At 45.4% G+C, this 19,182-nt stretch overlaps 1 protein-coding gene across 1 annotated transcript in view; it reads right to left on the reverse strand.

Annotated features, from left to right (window-relative positions):
• Positions 1-5,715: 5,715 nt before the first annotated feature.
• The window catches only part of LOC147611206 (vacuolar protein-sorting-associated protein 37 homolog 2-like), a 56,784-nt gene continuing 43,317 nt past the window's right edge, over positions 5,716-19,182 (reverse strand). The window contains exons 6-7 of the mRNA XM_086785872.1: positions 6,110-6,230; positions 5,716-6,025 (exon numbers count right to left, since the gene is read on the reverse strand). Coding sequence (XP_086641998.1) covers positions 5,856-6,025; positions 6,110-6,230 — 291 coding nt within the window. The 3' untranslated portion in view covers positions 5,716-5,855. The remainder of the gene's footprint in view (positions 6,026-6,109; positions 6,231-19,182) is intronic.

Raw genomic sequence — 19,182 nt, forward strand, 5'->3', positions numbered from 1 at the left:
AATAATCTCGTACACATGCTACACCTCGGTCAGTATCCTCGCACATATCACCTAAATACACAATGATAATCAAATCATGTTAGGTAATAAGGCACTAACACATAACACCAAAATACACTAGCATAGTATCAACAAAAAAATATCACTCGCAATGCATAATCACTAGTTTTTTCCCATTGCGTATATGTCAATAACACTAACACATTAAAATTTTATTCATGAAATCACTAACGATACCAATAATTGATCTTGACACGATAGCTTCTCGGGTGTCCCAAATTAGCCATAGAGGGCGTCTGTTAAACAGATTTGGAATTAGTGAGCATTGGGGATAGAGACAATATGGATCAATGGGTGTTGGGACCAAAGAAGAGTTCTTGCTCATTTGAGGAGGTCCAGGCGATGGGTCATACCATGGGCCAAGCTTGTGCCCCCGTTGCCATGGTTCCCCTATCCAAAAATATAAATCGACAACTGTTGCCAATGAGGCTGAATACAGGTGCTTGAGATATCAGTGCCTATTGACATTTCTAATAGATACAGTGGTCATGTGTATTATAGGTGTCAAGCATGGGCATTGAGCAAAAGATGTGCCCATGTAGAAACTCCTTCTAGTATCTCCAACACACAGCTTTCTTTGACACTGATGTATCTGCTTTCTTCGACTCTTACACATGATTTGAGATAGGGAATTGAGTGTTGATGTGTAACGAGGCTAATTGATAAGGCAGGGGTGAATGAGGTTGGGTTGTCCATGAGAATGGAAGAATTTAGGACACCCAGTATGACATGTACATTGGTAAGCAATGAGCTATGGGTGGATTGCCGGGCATGGCTGAATGGAGCTAGGCATTATTTGAGCCTCTTTTTGAAAAATTGGTGGCTACTCATCCCGTTTGCTTAAAGCATGGCGATGGCAGCAGAAAGAAGTGAAGCATTACATAGCTTGTGCGGCTTCAAGGATGAAGTTTTCTGGGTTCCTGCATAAACTGACTAACTGTACCAACACTATATGAAGTATCAGGTCTGGCAATAACTATATAAATAAGCTTGCTCACTAGAATGCGATATAAGGTAACATCTCTGAATAAATCTCTAGACTCAGCTCTTAGCTTTTGATCACATCCATTAGCGTGGTTATTGGCTTGCAATCTTGCATACCAAACTCTTCAAGAAAATCCAACACATATTGCATCTAGTTTAAACACATACCATATTTTGTCTTGACAATCTCTATTCTGAAAATGAATTTCAACTCACCAAGATCTTCCATTTCAAATCCATTATGCAACTATCTCTTACTATTCCTATTTCTATTTCTATTTCTATTTCTCTTGCATTATCCTCGATCACTGTGAGATCATCTACATAGATGACTATGAGTGTAAGACTCCCATTCACTTCTCTCATAAACAAGATCGCAAGGGATGATTTGAAATCCCATTTGTTGTAAATACATAGCCAATCGCTAAAATCAAGCTCTTGTAGCTTGATATAGTGCTTTCCTCAACTTGCATACATGTGCCTTCTTTGAACTATCCACCACAAAACCCTTTGGCTGAACCATATACACTTGTTACAAGTATCTGTTCAAGAAAGCATTCTTGACATCTAACTGGTATATAGAGTCTATCTTTGACTCGATGCTATGGCAACCAATCATGGAGTGAACCTTATGGTCTAGTAGAGAAGCATATGAATTTTCCCCAATGGCTTTCATTTGACTCAATTTTACTTCCAGAGTATGTAGAAACCTGGATCCATCCAAAACTACCTTGTAAGCTGTCAAAATTGTCTTGTTTTTTAGCTGTTTTTGATGTTTGTCTTGCTTGTTTTGCTATACTATCAAAACCATGAACTCCCCTATGTTTGGCCACACCAAATACACCATTTGCATCATGTTTTACATCTGTTTATGGTCACCTACCACATCATTCACATCCTCTTCAAGCATGCTTTCACCATAGCTTGACCTTGCAATTAATTTATCGGTCTTGCATACCATGCTAATCCTTCATCAAACCTCATATATCAACTTATATATAGTTTCTTTTGCATCAGATTATATATCCAAAAGGCTTTGCTCTTTAGGTACATGTACATAACATACATAACCAAATATTTTCAAGTTGCTCACATCCAGTTTCTGTCCAGTGTACAACTCCTTTGGTGCTACACCTCCAAGCATATGAGTTGGAGCTTGATTGATTAGAAACACAGCATATGCACCTTGACCCAATAGATGTTAGGCATAGTCATCTCATTAGGCATGGCTCTAACTATCTCAGCAATATGTCTATTCATTTGCGGTGTATATCTTGAAGTCAATTGTTGATGTATGCCATGCTCTCATAAATAAGCTTCAAACTCAAGTGATGGATACTCACCACTACCATCCGTCCTTAGACACTTTACTCTCAAACATGTTTGATTCCCAACCAAAGCATGAAACAGTTTAAACTTATCCAACGCTTCTAATTTGTGCTTGATGAAGTTTTTTGTATATAATCATAAATAAATATTATATAATATCTGGCTCCGCCTATGCTAGCCTCTTTTCTCAGACCCCATATATATCAGAATGCACAAGCTCCAAAGGCGTATGCTTCAACTGACCACCTTGGTTATTGCAAGACTTTCCAAATTCACATGATTCACATGTGTCAATTCACTACTATTCCCTTGACTTGCATATCTCTCAACTAGTTTGCATTCACATGTCCAAGCCTTCAAGTCAATATGCGATTTGTCTTCATAGCCCGAGTCAATGTACCATTTGTCTTTAATGTGCCATTTATCTTCACATACATTCATATTCAAGCTTTTATGCTCATGAAAGACAAAATAGTTGGTGCTCTTCTTTCTCCTCTCTTCCTTCATCGAAAGTTGATACATAGTTGCCTTGATTATACCTTCCTTTTCTCGCATATCCCTATCTTTATGAAACCATTCTCGAAGGATGTGTCCTGTCTTCTTGCGATAACGGCATACAACTCCACTTCTATCTTGCCTCACACCACAGCCTCTTCCTTGATTTGCATACCTCCACTATGATAGCCGCTTCGATAGTTGCTTTGGTAACCTCGTCCATAGCCTTCTTGAGATCCTTGACCTCTTGGAGTCCCTCTTGCATATCCTTGATCGCTAAAGTCACCTCTTCCATGAGACTCTCCATAGTTTCCTCTACCTCAAAAACTGCTCTCTTTTGCTCTGCCTCTTCTTTGAAACCCATGACTCATGTTGGTTCTCTCCTTGATCCTCTATTTCCTGTTCTACCTCTTTGACCTTTTCCTCTTTGTTGGCTTCTCCCTCTACTTGTGTAATAGGCTGATTCCTATTATCATTCTACATTTGATGAAGCTCCTCCATATAAGTGATTCTCTTCCTATATCAACTTTGGCACCAGTTCTTCAAATGATGGCAACTCGTCTCTAGTCCATATACTAGTAGCAAACACTCTATAATCTCTGCCCAAACCTTACAAACACGCATTCACTTTATCATCCTCTTCAACCATATAACCAATTAATGCTAATGAGTCTACAAGACTCCAAACCTTACCGACATAATCCATAATGCCTATATTATTCCATTTCAAATTGTTGAGTTCTGTTTTCAAATGTAGCTTTCTTGCCCATGATGTACTCATACAAATTTGCTAAACTATCCCATAGCTCCTTGGCTGTTGCATAATCCTCAACATATGGAATAATTGAAGAAGAAAGAGTCGTAGTTATAAGATAAATTACCTTTTTATTCTTTAATTATCATTGCTTGAGAGCTTCTTGGTAACTAGCCAAATAGCTCTACTTCCTTGCATCATCCAAGACTAGTTTAATCCTTGGGAGCAACGGCGCCAATTGTTTATGTCAAGAATCTTCTTGCCCTCTAACACAAGGAATAATAGTGCTAGTGGTTAGGTCACTGTGTCTTGGATTATGGAAGTCCCTTTGGAGAGGTTAAATAAGCCAAGAGGTGTGTCAATCCCTCTTGTTTAGGCCCTTCCCCTACTCTCTAATCAACTAAGTAATCTTTCCAAAAGGTAATGATTAAGCTAGGAAGCTTGAACCACCCTCTTCGACAATCGTGCTCAATCTCTCTCACTCAAGCATACACACCATCAACACACACTAGAAAGAAGGTAAGAGCTTAAGAGAAGAAAGCTTTGTACTCCAGAAATGATAAAATATTTCCATTCACATTATCAAAAGTTGGATATATACAAGAGGGCTTTACTGACCACCCAACTTATATGGGTGTAATTCCTATCTCTACCCATATAGACAAGGTTTTTTGTCGTGGTTGAATTTGATACATCAATGGCCCATGGCATATACATAACGTGTATAATTTAGGCTAGAGACAAGGCTTTTGAATGTACAAAAAAAGTTAACACCATGATGTCATCCTTTAACATATCGTCTCTAAGAATGGCATCTCCATAGATGAGAACAAAATCCATGTGATCTTAGAGTTGCCATCACCCATTAATTACAACAAGGTGCAGAGATTTATGGAGCATATAGGATATTATAGAATATTCTTGTATGGCATATTTGTTAGATCCTTGTATAAGTTGTTGGTTATCTTCGAATGAAGAGATGAATGCCCCAATGGCCGTACAAAAAATAGGCATTAGCAAGTACACCCAACTGGGATCTAATTTTCAATGTGCACGTCGATGCTAGCATTTGCTATTGGATGCATGTTAGCACAACTAGGGAACCACAACATGGACTTCCATGTGACCTTTGATTGAGCCATCAACTTAATAACATTGAACCCAATTATACAACCACTAAACAAGAGGAGTTAGCCATGGTATATGCTATGAAGAAGTATAAACATTACCTTTGGCTACCAAATTTTGTTTTCTTTGTCAACCATCAAGCATTTTTATATTTGGTGAATAAGCCTTGCACCACGAGGTGCATCAGGTGGTTGCTCGTTCTTTTGGGGGCTCAATTTTACCATCACCATATGCGAAAGGGGTCTAATGCATGTCTATGCTGATCACCTTTCCAAAATTCCAAATATAGAATCCCCTCTAAAAGTGGAAGATAATATTTTTGGTGCTTCACTATTCCACATTGATCACATAATAGAATGGAGTGAATACATCACTGACTTTTTGGCCAATGGATTTCCCATTGATTATCCCATGAAGAAGATAAAACCATACACCTCATTTAGGAAGGCAGCCCCTATCAGCTAATAGGGGGCTAGTAGAATGCTTTACAATAAGGGTCAATATGGCATCTTAAGGAAATGTGTTCATGAAAGTCACTTTGTCATCAGTCTTAAGCAAGCCCATTATTCTATTTATAGGTGGAGGACACTTTGTCAAGGACACGACTATCTGCAAGGTTCTCTAGGTTTGATATAGTGGTGGCCTACACTTTTTGGAGATGCAGTTGCCTTTGTTAATGCTACGATGAATGCCAAAGGTTTTCCATAATCCAAGAAAAGGACGGACTGCCCCAACTCCTCGCAATACAAAAACAAACTCCAACCATGCACTAAACCTAGAAAATCCTAGCAGCAAAAAAAAGAAAACCAACATCATATCATGTTGACTAAAACAAATAGTTAAATTGGTGGGAAATGGCAAGCTGGGAATCCCCATTGCAGCTAGGCAGATGCAACTACCCCTATGATCAAAACCATGACAAGATAATGCAACTTGCCTTGATCTTCTAGAAGAAAGATACCAAAGGACAGAATCAACTGATTACATAAGAAAAGAAAGTTTTATACAAGATGCACAACTCCAACTTAAAACAATACAAAACATGTCACACAATATACTGGCAATGAACTGCCTGTGTAGTTTCCCACTAATAATTTTTTTAGTATCAGCTTGGAAGGCCTGCAGAAGCTCTGGCTGCAAGACGGGTCAAAATCCGCCTATGGTATAATAAACGCAACTTCCGGTACTTTGGGATGAATTCCATCAGCTCTATTTGACCAGCCAAAAGCTGCTGGTGCAATTGTTCAGACTCTTCGTCAACTTCATCTGCAGCTTCTGCAAGACAGCCAGACAACACATTTGTGCCTCTCTAGCTTCAAAAATCCCAAATTTCTCAACTTTGAGGTGTTCAATGCATACCTTGAAGCTTTTCCAGCAGAACTGAAACGCACAGCTGATTGGCAATTTCTTTTTCTTGCTTTTGAACTTTCTCAAAGTTTTCCTGAGAAGCCGCCAACTCCATGGTCCGTATAATTGCACACTGTCCCTCCAACAAAGGCCAAGACTATCAGCAAGTGCTAAAAACCGTATTACAAAATGTTGATATTTTCCACATTTTCTCAAAATTTGCAGTTGCAAACCAAAAGTTTTTCTTAGGGTGAGGGTAAGAGGCTTATCGACAGCATAAGAGGAACACACCAGCAAATCATATGAACTCAACGCTTAAACATTGTGAACTAGATACTGCGTAGGATGTCTAGCACGCAATATCTCATGTTTCATGCAAAAGCTTTTCGTTTGGTAGGAGAACAAAGAGGCTTTGAGTGTGACACTGCTTAATGGAAGTGAAAATACAAACTAGAAAAAATTTCTGAGGTCTATAAATAGAACCCCCTCTCTCCAATCCACACATCTTCTAGGGCATCCAGATTTCACCCAAGAGAATCAGCCCAGTCTTTAAGCACAGAATATTCAGCCCTCAAAAGCAGCCCAAACAGCAACACCTGAAACATATCTTATATAGTCAGGCCTTCCTACAGCAGCAGGCTCCATCAAGGAGAGAACTACAATAGGTCTGCTCTGTTCGTTGACCCAAATCTCTAAGAGCGCAACAAGCTTTGTAAGCATTTAAGAAAATTTAACAAGTTTAAGTTTATTAACCTGATTCAGTTTAGAATGTATGATGGATTGAGTTGAAAGAATCATCAATCCATCCAGGACCTATTAGCTTTTGTGCTTCAACATAGTCCAAAGAACACAATCCGTGTGATGTACCTTGACCATGGTATCAAATCACATTTCTCTTTGCCACCTACAAAGTTACTGGTACATGTATATACTATAGACAGCCAATCCACGGCCAAAAAAAAAATCCAGTTTTGGGAAATTCTTGAAGGGCAGTTGGAAGGGCAGCTTGTAGCCCCCCAATTCCAGATGGCATGAATGTCGACACCATGTGTCCAGGATGTCAAATGATGTTGCCCATGATACAGCACATGCAGCAGTAACATCACACGTGAGAACTAGAAAAATTGCAATTGATGAAAAAGTGTCACAAAGAATAACCAGAGTTTGGGCGAGAGAACCAACACTTCAGGCAAAGGAGGCAATGGCAGAGAAGCTAGCTTGGGCTGCTCAACTTGTAATGTTTCAGAGAGATTTCACATGAGCAAACAAGCGTACTGATGGAATTAAAGAGGTCCTGAAGGTTCAAGTTCAGCAAAAGAGGAGGTTCCCTCAGTACCTAGAAGCATTCCCAAGAGTTTGGTCCAACAATTTAACCGGAAGTGGCACGTTTTGTTCCTAAATGAATCAGGACATTCTAACCAGAAGATCCAGAAAAACAAGACAATTTTTATCAGCAAACAAACGACCACTGAAGATGGGAAACCCACAAACTCCATGTGACACGCCTCTACTGCAGGAATGCCACCTGGCACTACCACATGGCAGCCAACAACTGCCTGAGGCTGCCGCACAGGTACAGCAGGTGTGTAGACAGGTGGGCAGTAGCAAATGCATGTGTAGCCGGGAAAGCCCTGGACAGTGCAGATGGACACGCGTGTGAACATTCAATATTTTATTAGTACTTGTTGTGAGCAAATTGCAACAGGCCAACTTGATTAAAAGTGAGTTCTGCAGGTGTTGGGCTGTGAATAGCCCAGCCACCCTTTGTACTTGATTCTAGTTGTAACACTTCATCCTTGTACATAACACAAATCAGTAGTTTAGGACTCGTGTGTGTTGCATAGTCACATGGAATGGGAATAGACAGATGGAACGGGGGTCTGTTCTCGAATGGGAACGGGAACGGGAACCCGGGAAGAAAATGGGAACGACACATCATCACCATATGGCTACCATTTGCAAGCTAAGGAGATGCAAGGACATATATTGTGTCACGTGCACACCTTAATCCGGTGCCACGTAGACATGATTATTCCTTACAGCCGCCTTAAGGGCAAAGATAGAGGTCGTATATGGGTAGTTTGGAGCCAATTTGGTGGCCCTCTAGGTGCCCAGGACATGCACCAATTGTTGGGACATATTATGGGCACAATATGAACACATTTTATAACATTTTTGATGACTTTTTATGGCCTGAAAAGTGAAAACCGACCTGATTACGACTTGCTATCACTTTGCTATATAAAGGCAGGTCATGGATCATTCATAATCATTCAAAGACAGAGATTGCAGAGCCAAGACCAAGGACATGCAGTCATCACCATATGGCTACCATTTGCAAGCTAAGGAGACATAAGGACATGGAGTCGGCTGGCGGCAAGTAGTGCAGCGAAACCGAGGCGTGCGGGTCTTCGGGTCTAGTTGCGAGCTGTGAACGGAGACGGCGTGCAGGTACAGTGGTGGCCGCCGCCGACGGGCTGTGAACGGAGACGCGTGCAGGTACAGTGGTGGCCAGCGACGGGCTGTGAATGGATCTGTAGGCGCCGACGATGGGCTGTGAACGGATCTGCAGGCGCCGCCGGGGTGGCTAGTAACGTGGGGCACGGTGGACGGCAGGAGTAGGCCGTGACGAACGGCGCGAACAGGGCCCTGCCGGCGGAGGCGGTTCGTTGGCAAGTAACGCAGCCAGCTGGATGAGAGGCGTTGCCTGCGAGCTGAGCAGCGGCAGTCCTCTGCGCAGTAGTGCCGCCGGCTTTGGGCGGTTGTGGTGGCCAAGCTTGGCGGAGCAGAGGCGGATAGAACAAGCTGCTGGACAGAAACTGCCAACGGACGGACTGGTTCCGGCGACGGATCTGTTCGACAGAATTCCACAGGCGACGGAAATTCGCAGGAAGCTGCAGAGACAGAATTTCCAGAATCTGAGAACCTCCAGTGCTCTGATACCAATTGTTGGTGATGGACTCACACACTCACACACAAAAACCTGCACATTAGGGTTAGGTGCAGGATGGAGAAGCTCACACAGAAATGAGAGAGAGAGAGAGAGAGAGAGAGAGAGAGAGAGAGAGAGAAGAGAGAGAGAGAGAGCCAAAAGTGTGGTAGCCACAAAATGCAAGTCAACCCTTGCATGTGTGTCACATCCATATAATATAGAAGTACAAAATATTATATGTAGAGTGTCCTTTCACACTTGATATCCAAGGGGAAAAACCACATGGAGAAAAATGCCCTTGGTTAAGCCCTATTCACACATAGCACTACCATAAGTGAGCATATGCCTACAATATGGGTTTCTGCAACCGAGGTGGGTGGTACAATCCAAATTCCTAGGAATATTAAACCTCACATTAAAGACACTAAGTACAATTAGCTTTACCACTTACAACCACACTCACCCACACTCATTTTAAGGAGTATGAAAGATGTGGAAAACTTGACAACACAATATGTCCAGAACGCCCCCCCCCCCATAAAACTTTATTACAAGGAGTATTTTCAGATGCATGTAGAGGGTGCTCTTACACCGGATTTCCAAGTAACAAGGATGCAAACAAGATAAAACAAGTCCTCCGCCCAAGCCCAAGGCAAGGGGTGTTTCCAGCTTCACACCGGTCTAGTGTGGATCTCGCAAGAGGAGCCCAGTCTCACATAGTCAGCTGTAACATCATTTTCAGTATACATACCTTCCATTTGATACTCCTCCTAGGCACTTGTATCAAGTGAGGAGTTTGATGGAGAGTCTTCAGCAAATTCCACTCCTAATCTGTGAATAGTTCACCATCCACTTGCGTGTGTGAAACACGTTGTGATAACAAACCTTTGTTCTTCTCTGTATGCTGCCCTGCTGCATATGTAGGAGTAAATGAAGGTAATAGCCTGCTGTAACACTTTGTATGCAGCCCTGTACTAAGAGATATGTGCACACTGTACACAACTTTTCTGCAATTCTGAATAGCAACCTGCTTTGTGGAAAAACAGAATGTTATCATCAGCTTGTATGGCGGGGCCCTCCATTCAGTCCATTTGGTGCAGGAGAGAGAGAGATTGAGTCCAGGGCTTTCACTTCGGTTCACAAGTGGAGAGGTGTTATTTCGCTTCAGTAGTCCTGTGAGAGAGAGAAAGAGTCCTTTCGCTTCAGTCCATATGTGATAGAGAGAGAGTCTGCAGGCTTTCCTTCAGTCCACCGGGTGAGAGAAAGAAAGAGTTCAGGGTCTTCGCTTCAGTCCATCGGATGATAGAAGGAGAGAGAAAGTCAACTACTTTTGGCCGCCTGTGAGAGAAAAGGATATTCGAACATTTTTTTTAAAGCCAGCTGGCGTGTAAGAGAAGGAACATTTCCATTGCTTCCAGCCCGTTGGTGCACGTGGCCTACCAAGATGTCCGAGTCCATCGCCAGCCTACAATCTTCCTTCACCCACGTCAACCACCTTGCTGGAGACAAGAGGAAGTTCCACGTGGCCAAGCATGCTTTATCATTATTTTATTTTATTTTTAAATACTACAAGTCTTCATAAATGATACAACTCCTTCTATACAAATGACTTAAAAGTTTGTGTGCCAACTGGGGTGTTCACACCCATTTTTAATGTGGGTGTGAACACTCCACCTTATAAAATATAACTAAGCCTTAGACATGGTTTTGAGCCTTTCGATGGCCAATTTTGGTGCATGCAAAAAGCCAATCGCAAATCAACAAGCAAAGGCATCCACACAGCCTCGTAGCCAGTAGTTTTGGGCATCCCCAACGCTACGACTCACGAGACAAGACAAGCAAGCATGCAGGACACGAAAACAAGCCATGCATCGAATAAATCTTTCAAAATGAAATAATATACATTGGAAATTCCTTGTTCTCAAGTCATGTATCTCACTCAGGGGTCTAGTCATACTAGATGATGTCACCAATTGGCCGACCATTTGGTCCATCTCCAGATTTGTGTCTCGTTCACTTGAGGCCAGGCCGGTGTCTCATGTGAAGGGGCCAATATTTTTTTGCATAACATGGACGGGAGCCAGACTGGTGCCACTCGTGTGCAGGATGGTGTCGTATGGACGGGGGTGCCACCCGTGTATGACTTGGACTGTGTTCTATCCATGGGATTGTCATGCCATGGAAGAGCTAGCATTTGTGCCGTGTCTTGCCTATGGAATTGTCACTCCATAGGGAGGCTCGTGCCTGGATCTGTGTCTTACCTATGGGACTGTCACTCCATAGGAAGACCGGGATTTATGTTTTCTGTCGTGCCATCATTGTGCCCGACAGAAATGTTTAGTACTTGTTCCATGAACGGGAGATATGTCCATGATACTGTTTGCACATGCATTCATGTTTTGCATGTTTGGAACTGTTTTCGCATGTCTTGTATTCTTGTGTTTGCCTGTTTGACATGCCACTTACTGAGCGGGGACGCGTGCCAGTGAAGTTTGCTCTGTCTTCTGACGAGTTTTGTTGCGTGTGAATAGGTGGTAAGTGTATTGCACTTGTTTATTTTATAGCATTCTTTTTAACCTTTGTTTTTATAAGGTTTCAGGTTCACACTCATTAATGAGTGGACACCCTCCCCAAATATTTCTTGGTGTCCTTGGTAGGGTGGGCACCCACGTTTGGGTCATGGTGGGTAAAGGGAACCCCTCATGTGTGTGGGGGTGGGTGCATGGCCACCTACCCACCCTCCACCTTGGAACCTTTGAAACTGGCCGCCTCCATGCAAGCAAGGTGGGCCAGCCAGCTGTGGGACGTGTGCCCTCTCCAACGCTTACATATAGGCGACCGCTTCATCCAGCTAGGGGATTCGACTGTGCAGGCGACCATTCCATCCGGCTATCCCCCTTGCAGAGACGGCTGTGTAGGCAACCTTTTCATCCTGCCTTGCAGTCGGCTGTCTTCTTGCCCTGCAGGTGATCGTGTGCAGGACCTCGCTTCTCTCTGGCGAGCAGGTGGCTGCGCCTAGACGCCACCCTTTACACCCAGCAGGCGGCTGCCCCCAGACACCTCCCTCTCCACTTTGCTGGCGGCTCCGCACAGACTTCACTCCTCTCTCGCCAGCAAGCAGCTGCGCCCAGACACCACCCTCTCCACTTTGCTGGCGGCTGCGCACAGGACTCCTCTCTTGCCAGCAGGTGGCTGCGCCCAGGTGTCCTTCTATAGCCCTATGCTGCTGCACTTAGGCGCCTCTGATATTTGTTCTTCCACCAGCGAGCTTCAGGCGACCCTCTCACTTGCGGGATGGCAGCAACATCAATAATAGAGACTTCTCCTTTCATACGTGGGTGCCTACTACTTCTAAAGGCCATATCCATTATTTTGCAAGGTAAGTGGATTGAGATTTAAGCAAAGGTCTTTGATTGAAAACTTATAAGGGATACTCTCTGCTGCTAACACCCGTTCGGTGCCGGGTAGTCCAGCTTCTGGAGAACCACGGTCCATGGGTGCCGAGATCGGGAGAGTCTGTTTGTGCGTGGTCTTGGAACACTAGTGGGGCGCTCTCTGCGGATTCCAGTGAAGACACAGGACCGTAGAGACTAGACTTCTTCGAGTGGATCGCTCTCCTTCGAACGTCTACTTCAAGTCTCTTGTTTGAACTGTTTTCATCTTAGTTGTACATGGACATCATCTGGTTCATTGAACCCATGGAGCATTGTATCTTTTAAATACTCCCAATAATATATCATATATTGAGGGGGGGGTCTGCCCGTTCCGGCCCCAGTGCTGGTGTCCATTGATCAACATTTCATTTCATTTCAGTTTTCAGTTGTTATTGAGTTGTTCAATTATATTGTGAAATTTAAGTTGTGCTATTACGCGTGTGGGTGTCCAACGGTGTCTATTCCCACTTGACGGGATCGGTTTCATTGGTATCAGAGCCAAGTTATTTCCCTCTTCTTAGTGGGGAAACAAACCTGTGTATTGGACACCCTGGTTCTAGCACACTTAACACAATGGACAGCCAAGGCAACCCTTTGGAAGTGCCTAATTCGAGGGGCCCATCAAGTGCCTTGCGTGGTTCTGATGCTTTACAGGGAAGGCACAAGCCCCTTGAGAGGGTGAATGATAGTGATTCAAGGGGATAACTGTCTCGTGGAAAGACAGTTATGCAAGAAGAAGAGCCTGATGCAATGAGGGCTGAATTGGAGCATATGAGAAAGCTTTTGCAAGCACAAGAGCAAGAGGTGAAATTTTTGCATGAAGATCCCCATGTGCAAAGTGCCATTGAAACAAGGAAAGCCGATGCAATGGTAGACATGACTTTTGAGTCCATGGCACGAGAAGTGGGCAAGAAGCCAAGGGAGTTGGCACTTTCCTACCTCCTCCGCAAAGGTGACATCAAAGAGGGGGAAGATGGAGAGCTGAAATTCAGAAATCCACCTCGCTTGAAGCATGGAGATCCCGCATCTCAAAGGTTGAGGTCATTTATGCAAAGGGAAGAGGTGACAGCCACCCCTCGTCATGCATCTTCTCCACAAGGCACAAAGGCTGACAGGTATATGTATACTAGTGCTCATGGAGGGCATGATGGTCACATGTATTGAAGGCATGTATCCCATGGAGGGGGTGGTAGGTCTGCCACTAGAAGAGCTTTGCCTACTGAGTTGTCTCATGGAGAGACATTGCCTTATGCAGGAAGGTCACATGCATCTGATTCTCAGGTTCGTGGAGCACATACCACCGTGCTTCATGAAACTTCCATGATCGCCCATGGAGACCATGCACATAGGGCTACCCTGTTGGATAAGGGGAAAAGAAAAAGAGAGGACCCCATGAGCCTCATCCCAGAAAGCTCAAGGAATTTAAAGCAGGTGACAAGTCCGTTAAGTTTGATGTTTTTCATGGAGAGCATGATGCTTCCAAAGTGTTAGCATTTGTGGCACAGTTTGACATCGCTTTTAGTGATGAGGACTTCACTGAGAAGTCTAAAGTACGCCATGCTAGCATGTTCTTGAAGGGGACCGCTGCTCATTGGTGGATCACTGAAAAGATCACCAAAGACCCCATTTGCACCTGGAAAGAGTTTAAGGACAGATTTTATGCCCAGTTCTTGCCACCTAATGCGGAGCAAACTCTCACCCAAAAGTGAGATAGACTTGAGCAAAGAGATAATGAAAGTGTGCAACAGTATGTCAATAAGTTTTGGAAAGTGTTGCTTGAGGTAACTCCTTTTATGCAAATCACTGAGGATGAAAGAAAGAGGAAGTTTCGCTCCGGATTGTAACCAGCTTATCGTTCGGGCATTGAATTGCACCCGAAACACACTGTGCAAGAGCTTATAGCCTCTGCTCTTGCTACGGAGCAATTGGTGCTCAAAATTAAGCAAGATCATGGCGGTTTAAAGGGCAAAGATAAGGCTGTTCCAAATCTGCAAAAAGGTGGATAGCCACCTAAAAAGAGCTTCCGGGAGATCCAGAAGGGAGGTAAAGCTGAAAATACCTCATCTAAAGATCATGGCCCAAAGAAGAATAAATATGGCTTGACCCCCGAGCAAAGGGAGCAATATGCCAAGGAGGAGAAATGTTTTTCTTGTGGCAGCAAAGAGCACATGTTTAGACAATGCCCTGACCGCAAACCAAAGCATGAGGACAAGCAAACAAAGGCTAATGTGCATGCAGTTCCCGATGTACAGGGAAACACAAAACATGATGCAAAAGAACGGATGGTATACAAAGCATGGGGTCAAATCAAAGATTAGCCCACCTTATTTATGTTTGATGATTGTGCAACTGACAACTTCATCTCTATTCAGATGGCAGCTGCCTTGGGTATTGAGGTTGAGAACATGGGACCTCAAATTGAAGCAGAAGCTGCCTTTGTTGGTAAAGAGGTGCAGGTTACCCCACCAATAGGAAAGCTGCCCATACATATCCAGGGTTACCTTGATAATGAGCATTTCTTAGTTGCACCACTTAATGGATGTGATGTATTGCTATGCAAGCCATGGCATCATAGGCTTGAGCCCCGCAAAGAGTACAAGACAAACATGATTTCTTTTATGCATAGAGGCCGCATGCATATGCATATCATTGATGCCGGCAAGGAAGGGGATTCCATCCCACTTGTATCTCACATCCAGATCAATAAAGCAATGAAAAAGAGTCTTTCTGCGTACTTGGTTTTTGTTCGTGATAGCATTGTACCAAGTCATCAAAATGTGGATGCTTTGACTTACGATAGGCTGAATTTTCTTCATGCATTCAACAATTGTTTTGCTGATGCATTGCCAGGTGAATTACCTCCCCAAAGGCCTGAGGATCATCGTATAGATCTTGTGCTAGGCAGTTCTCCACCTAACAAACCTACCTACCGTGTGAGTGCCGCACAACAAGAAGAGATCATGAAGCAGGTATATGAGCTTTTAGAGAAAGGTTTGCTGCGGTTAGAGCCTCCCTGTAACTTCCCCCACTGACCGCGGAGGGTGTGAATGATATCAAGCCATATGCTCCTGATGGTCTCAGTCGACGGAGTGTGGGTACCCTCAATGGCCTCGCTGCATCTAGTACGCCAAATGTGCCAGGCTGCAATGCTACTGCAAATCTCCCATCTCTGGCATGAGCTTGGCCGGGGGTTGTGACTAGTACTGCTGCAATACGATGGTGAGAGACCTGAAGGGCTAGTCCTCTCCCATCCTCCTCATATGCCCTGATCACTCTAGCCTCTGTGGCCCAAGCGACAGTGTCCCAAGTGATGATCCGGGTCGATGCCCTGTCCATAGCAAAGATGCAGAGAATCTGCTGTCAAATCTGTTGAGCCTTCGAGCAATCCCAAAGGCAATGTCGCTGAGACTCCTGATGGTGGCTGCACCGCGAACAAGCCGCTGTCCGACCTCCAACTGCCAGCCAAGTACCGACCGCCAAACTCCTGTGTGCCATCAGCCAAAGAAAGAGTGTGATCTTTCTAGGCCGAAAGCTGTCCCAAAGCCTCTTCCAGAAATCTGAAAGGAAGCGCTATGATAGGCCCTGTGATTGCCAATGTGTTGGTGCTGCCGATGTGCCATCTATCTCAGGCATCTGGATCCTGCGGCCTAGGCGCGCTGTATATGCAAAGAAGGGGGCATCTAGAGTCTTCTCCTGATCTGCAGGATCATGCCAAGTCCACTCTCCCGGGTTCCACTGCAGCCGCGTGGAGGTCGACACACCCAAATCCATAGCTACCATAGTCTCTCCCTGGCCACCTTGGCCGGTGTTGGATCTATGTGTCATTCCCGCGCCCGAAAACCGATCACCCTCACCCTCTGCAAGGTGCAGCCTTTGAAATCCTCCAAGGGAAGCTCTGATCTCTCTAATCTTCCCTGGGATCCCATAGAAAAGTGAGCAAACTGTTGTCCTCATCTGCTCCGGGAACTGCCATGAGGATATCGTGTCTGGTAAACACTCGTAACCACGTTTGGGGGGGGGGGTCGGGTCTGGAATAGGCATCAGCCATTCTTGAGGGATAGCTGAGTCAATGTAGATGCTAAGTCTATCTCGACCTCGGATCCCTGTCAAGCCTCGCTCCTGCTCCTCTAGGGGTAACTACTTGTGTGCAATCCAATCTCCAAGAGACCTGGTTGGTTCCGTGCTCAAGGCTCCCCACGATACATGTGGTCGGGCCCGTGGCCACAGGGTAAGCGGATCAGGGGGTTCCAGACCAAAGGTTGCCGGAGCCGCTCCTCTGAGGCAACTAGAACTATCTTTATGAGGGCTGGCCTGAGATGATCCCAAGCCCGAAGTAAACTGGTTACAAATCTGTCCTCAAAAACTGGGCTAAAACCACGGGCTTGCATCTCTTTGAAGATCCACGGGCCCCTGAGCCTGAGAGTGCGGGCTGAAATCCGGGCCAATAAGAAATCCTTCCAGGGCTCAACACGGGAAGGAGTCCTCTAACAATCAACTTGCCTAGTAGGGCACGGCTCTGAATAGTAGGATCGATGAGGCCAAGCCCCCCTTTGCTATGTGGCTGAATGATCACTCGCCATGCCACCTTAGCCTTGGCTGGCCTCCCATCACTTCCGGCCCATAAGAAGTTCCGGATCAATCGCTGTACCTGGCCAATGCATGCCCGAGAAAAGGCCTAGCACGAAGTGATGTACCACATGGTGGCTACAAGTACCTGGTTTGCCACCACCACTCTGCTTGCTAGGGAGAGCCTCGCCGAGCTCCAATATAAAAGCTTCTTCCGAATACTTAGAAGAATCGGAGCAATTTGTTGCTCGGGAGAGATATCAATGCCAACTTGGCAACCAAGATAGCAAACTAGAGTGCCCCTCGGGATCCATTCGAAAGCCTCAACTGGTCGCTTAGTCAGGGCGGGTGCTGAACCTACCCAAAAACCACACGACTTGTGCCAGCTGATCTACACTCCTGATGATGCGCGACAGAAAATCTCAATCGCCTCTGCAAATCTCTGGAGATTCCCAACATCTCCTGAAAGAAAGGTTGCTGTGCCCATTTGCAAACTTTGAATCAAGCAACTCCTCTTGCGTACGGAGGGGAAGATGCAATCCTTGGAGCCCGGTCTCCTGGGTAGAGAGAAAACTGCTCATGGTCTTGGGGACGAAAAGGAAGAGGTAAGGTGCCAATGGACAGCCTTGTCGAACCGAGCGGGAAAGGAGAAATCTGTCACCTCGGACTCTGTGAATGAGGACTTGGCTATGCGAGGCTAAGTAGAGTCCTGAAACCCCATGAATCCACTCCATGGGGAATCCCATCCGGCTCATCGCACCCTCTGGAAAGCTCCAATCCACCATATCATATGCTTTCTCGAAATCTAGGAGAAGCACAATGAGGTCCTGCTTCCGCATCCTGGCCGAAGCTGTCGTCTCCCAAAAGGTAAATATGTTGTCTAGGATGCTCCTATCCTGAACAAAGCTAGTCTGAGTGTCATGGATCAAGTATGGGAGAAAAGGCTGAAGTCTCCTGTTGATGGCCTTGGCCAATATCTTATAGGTTGTCCCAAGGAGAGTGATGGGTCTCCACTACCGGATCTCCACTCTGTCACCACCCTCCTTGGGAATCAAGTGAATCAAGCCCTTTGAGAGCCTCTCTTGCATGGCACCTGTAATCATAATCTCATTGAAGGCAATTCGAAGGCCACCTTCCATGAGGTCCCAATGGCGAAGAAAGGAGACTGGAAGCCCGTCCGCCCCTGGGCATTTTCCCCTGGGAAGTGCCGTCAATGCCTTTGCCAACTCAGCAGTAAATGGTGTCAATAAAAATGGCCGAAGAGAAGGGGGAACCACCTCCCTCGTATGCCACCAAACCCTCTCGCATGCGTCCACCACCTGTGAAGATGCTAGGGCACCAGTGAGGAGGGATCGAAAAAAGTCGGTGGCTCACCTAGGGGGCATCAGAAACAATAGCTCCATCTAGGCCACGCAACCTGCGAATACCATCTCTCCTCCTGTGGGGTCGAGCTGTCTCAAAGAAATCCCCTATGACTCTGTCCCCTGCCTGTGTCCAGAAAGAGGCCCTAGCATGATACCTATACTCCACCCTCCTCTCCTCTATGGATCTAATCTCCGTGCGAGCGACGGCGAGCTGACTCTCAATCCACTGGCTATCCGGGGACCTCTCTTGAAGCCGTTGTAAAGAGACAAGACTCCTCAAACTCCTCTCCTACTCCTGGAAACCCTCTAATGTGCTCTGGGCTGCCTCTTGCAAGAAACTGCGGATCTCCCCTAAGCCCTCATCCAATGTGCACGTAGTAGAGCCTGAAAGAAAATCCAGTCTCGCCCATATCTACTCTGTCCTGCTACATATCGTGGGGTCTTGAATGAGGCTGTTTGGACTCCTCGAGCTCACATGCTTGTCATGCCTCTAGGGGTCCTCTTAAGGACAAAATAACCGTGGCGTGACAGAAAAGGAAGTACCTACCAAAATATCAATCATACCTCCTCGGTTGCAAGCCCACTCATCAACATAAAACGAATTGGTGAATCAAGCGACAAACTAATCCCGCCAGCTGCCTCCGCATCGGGTCAGGGGCTGTTGGGGGGCGACGAGAGTGCTCTGGAGAGGCAATGGGGGGGGGGAGGGGCTCGGATGATAAAGGAGGAGCGGAGTGCGCTATAGCGGGTAAAGTCGGTGAAAGGAGGAGGGGGAGGAGATGGGGGGGA

This window comes from Cibotium barometz, chromosome 48 (assembly GCF_041138505.1).
Source record: "Cibotium barometz isolate CiBa-2024 chromosome 48, ASM4113850v1, whole genome shotgun sequence".
Taxonomy (NCBI): Eukaryota; Viridiplantae; Streptophyta; class Polypodiopsida; order Cyatheales; family Cibotiaceae; genus Cibotium; species Cibotium barometz.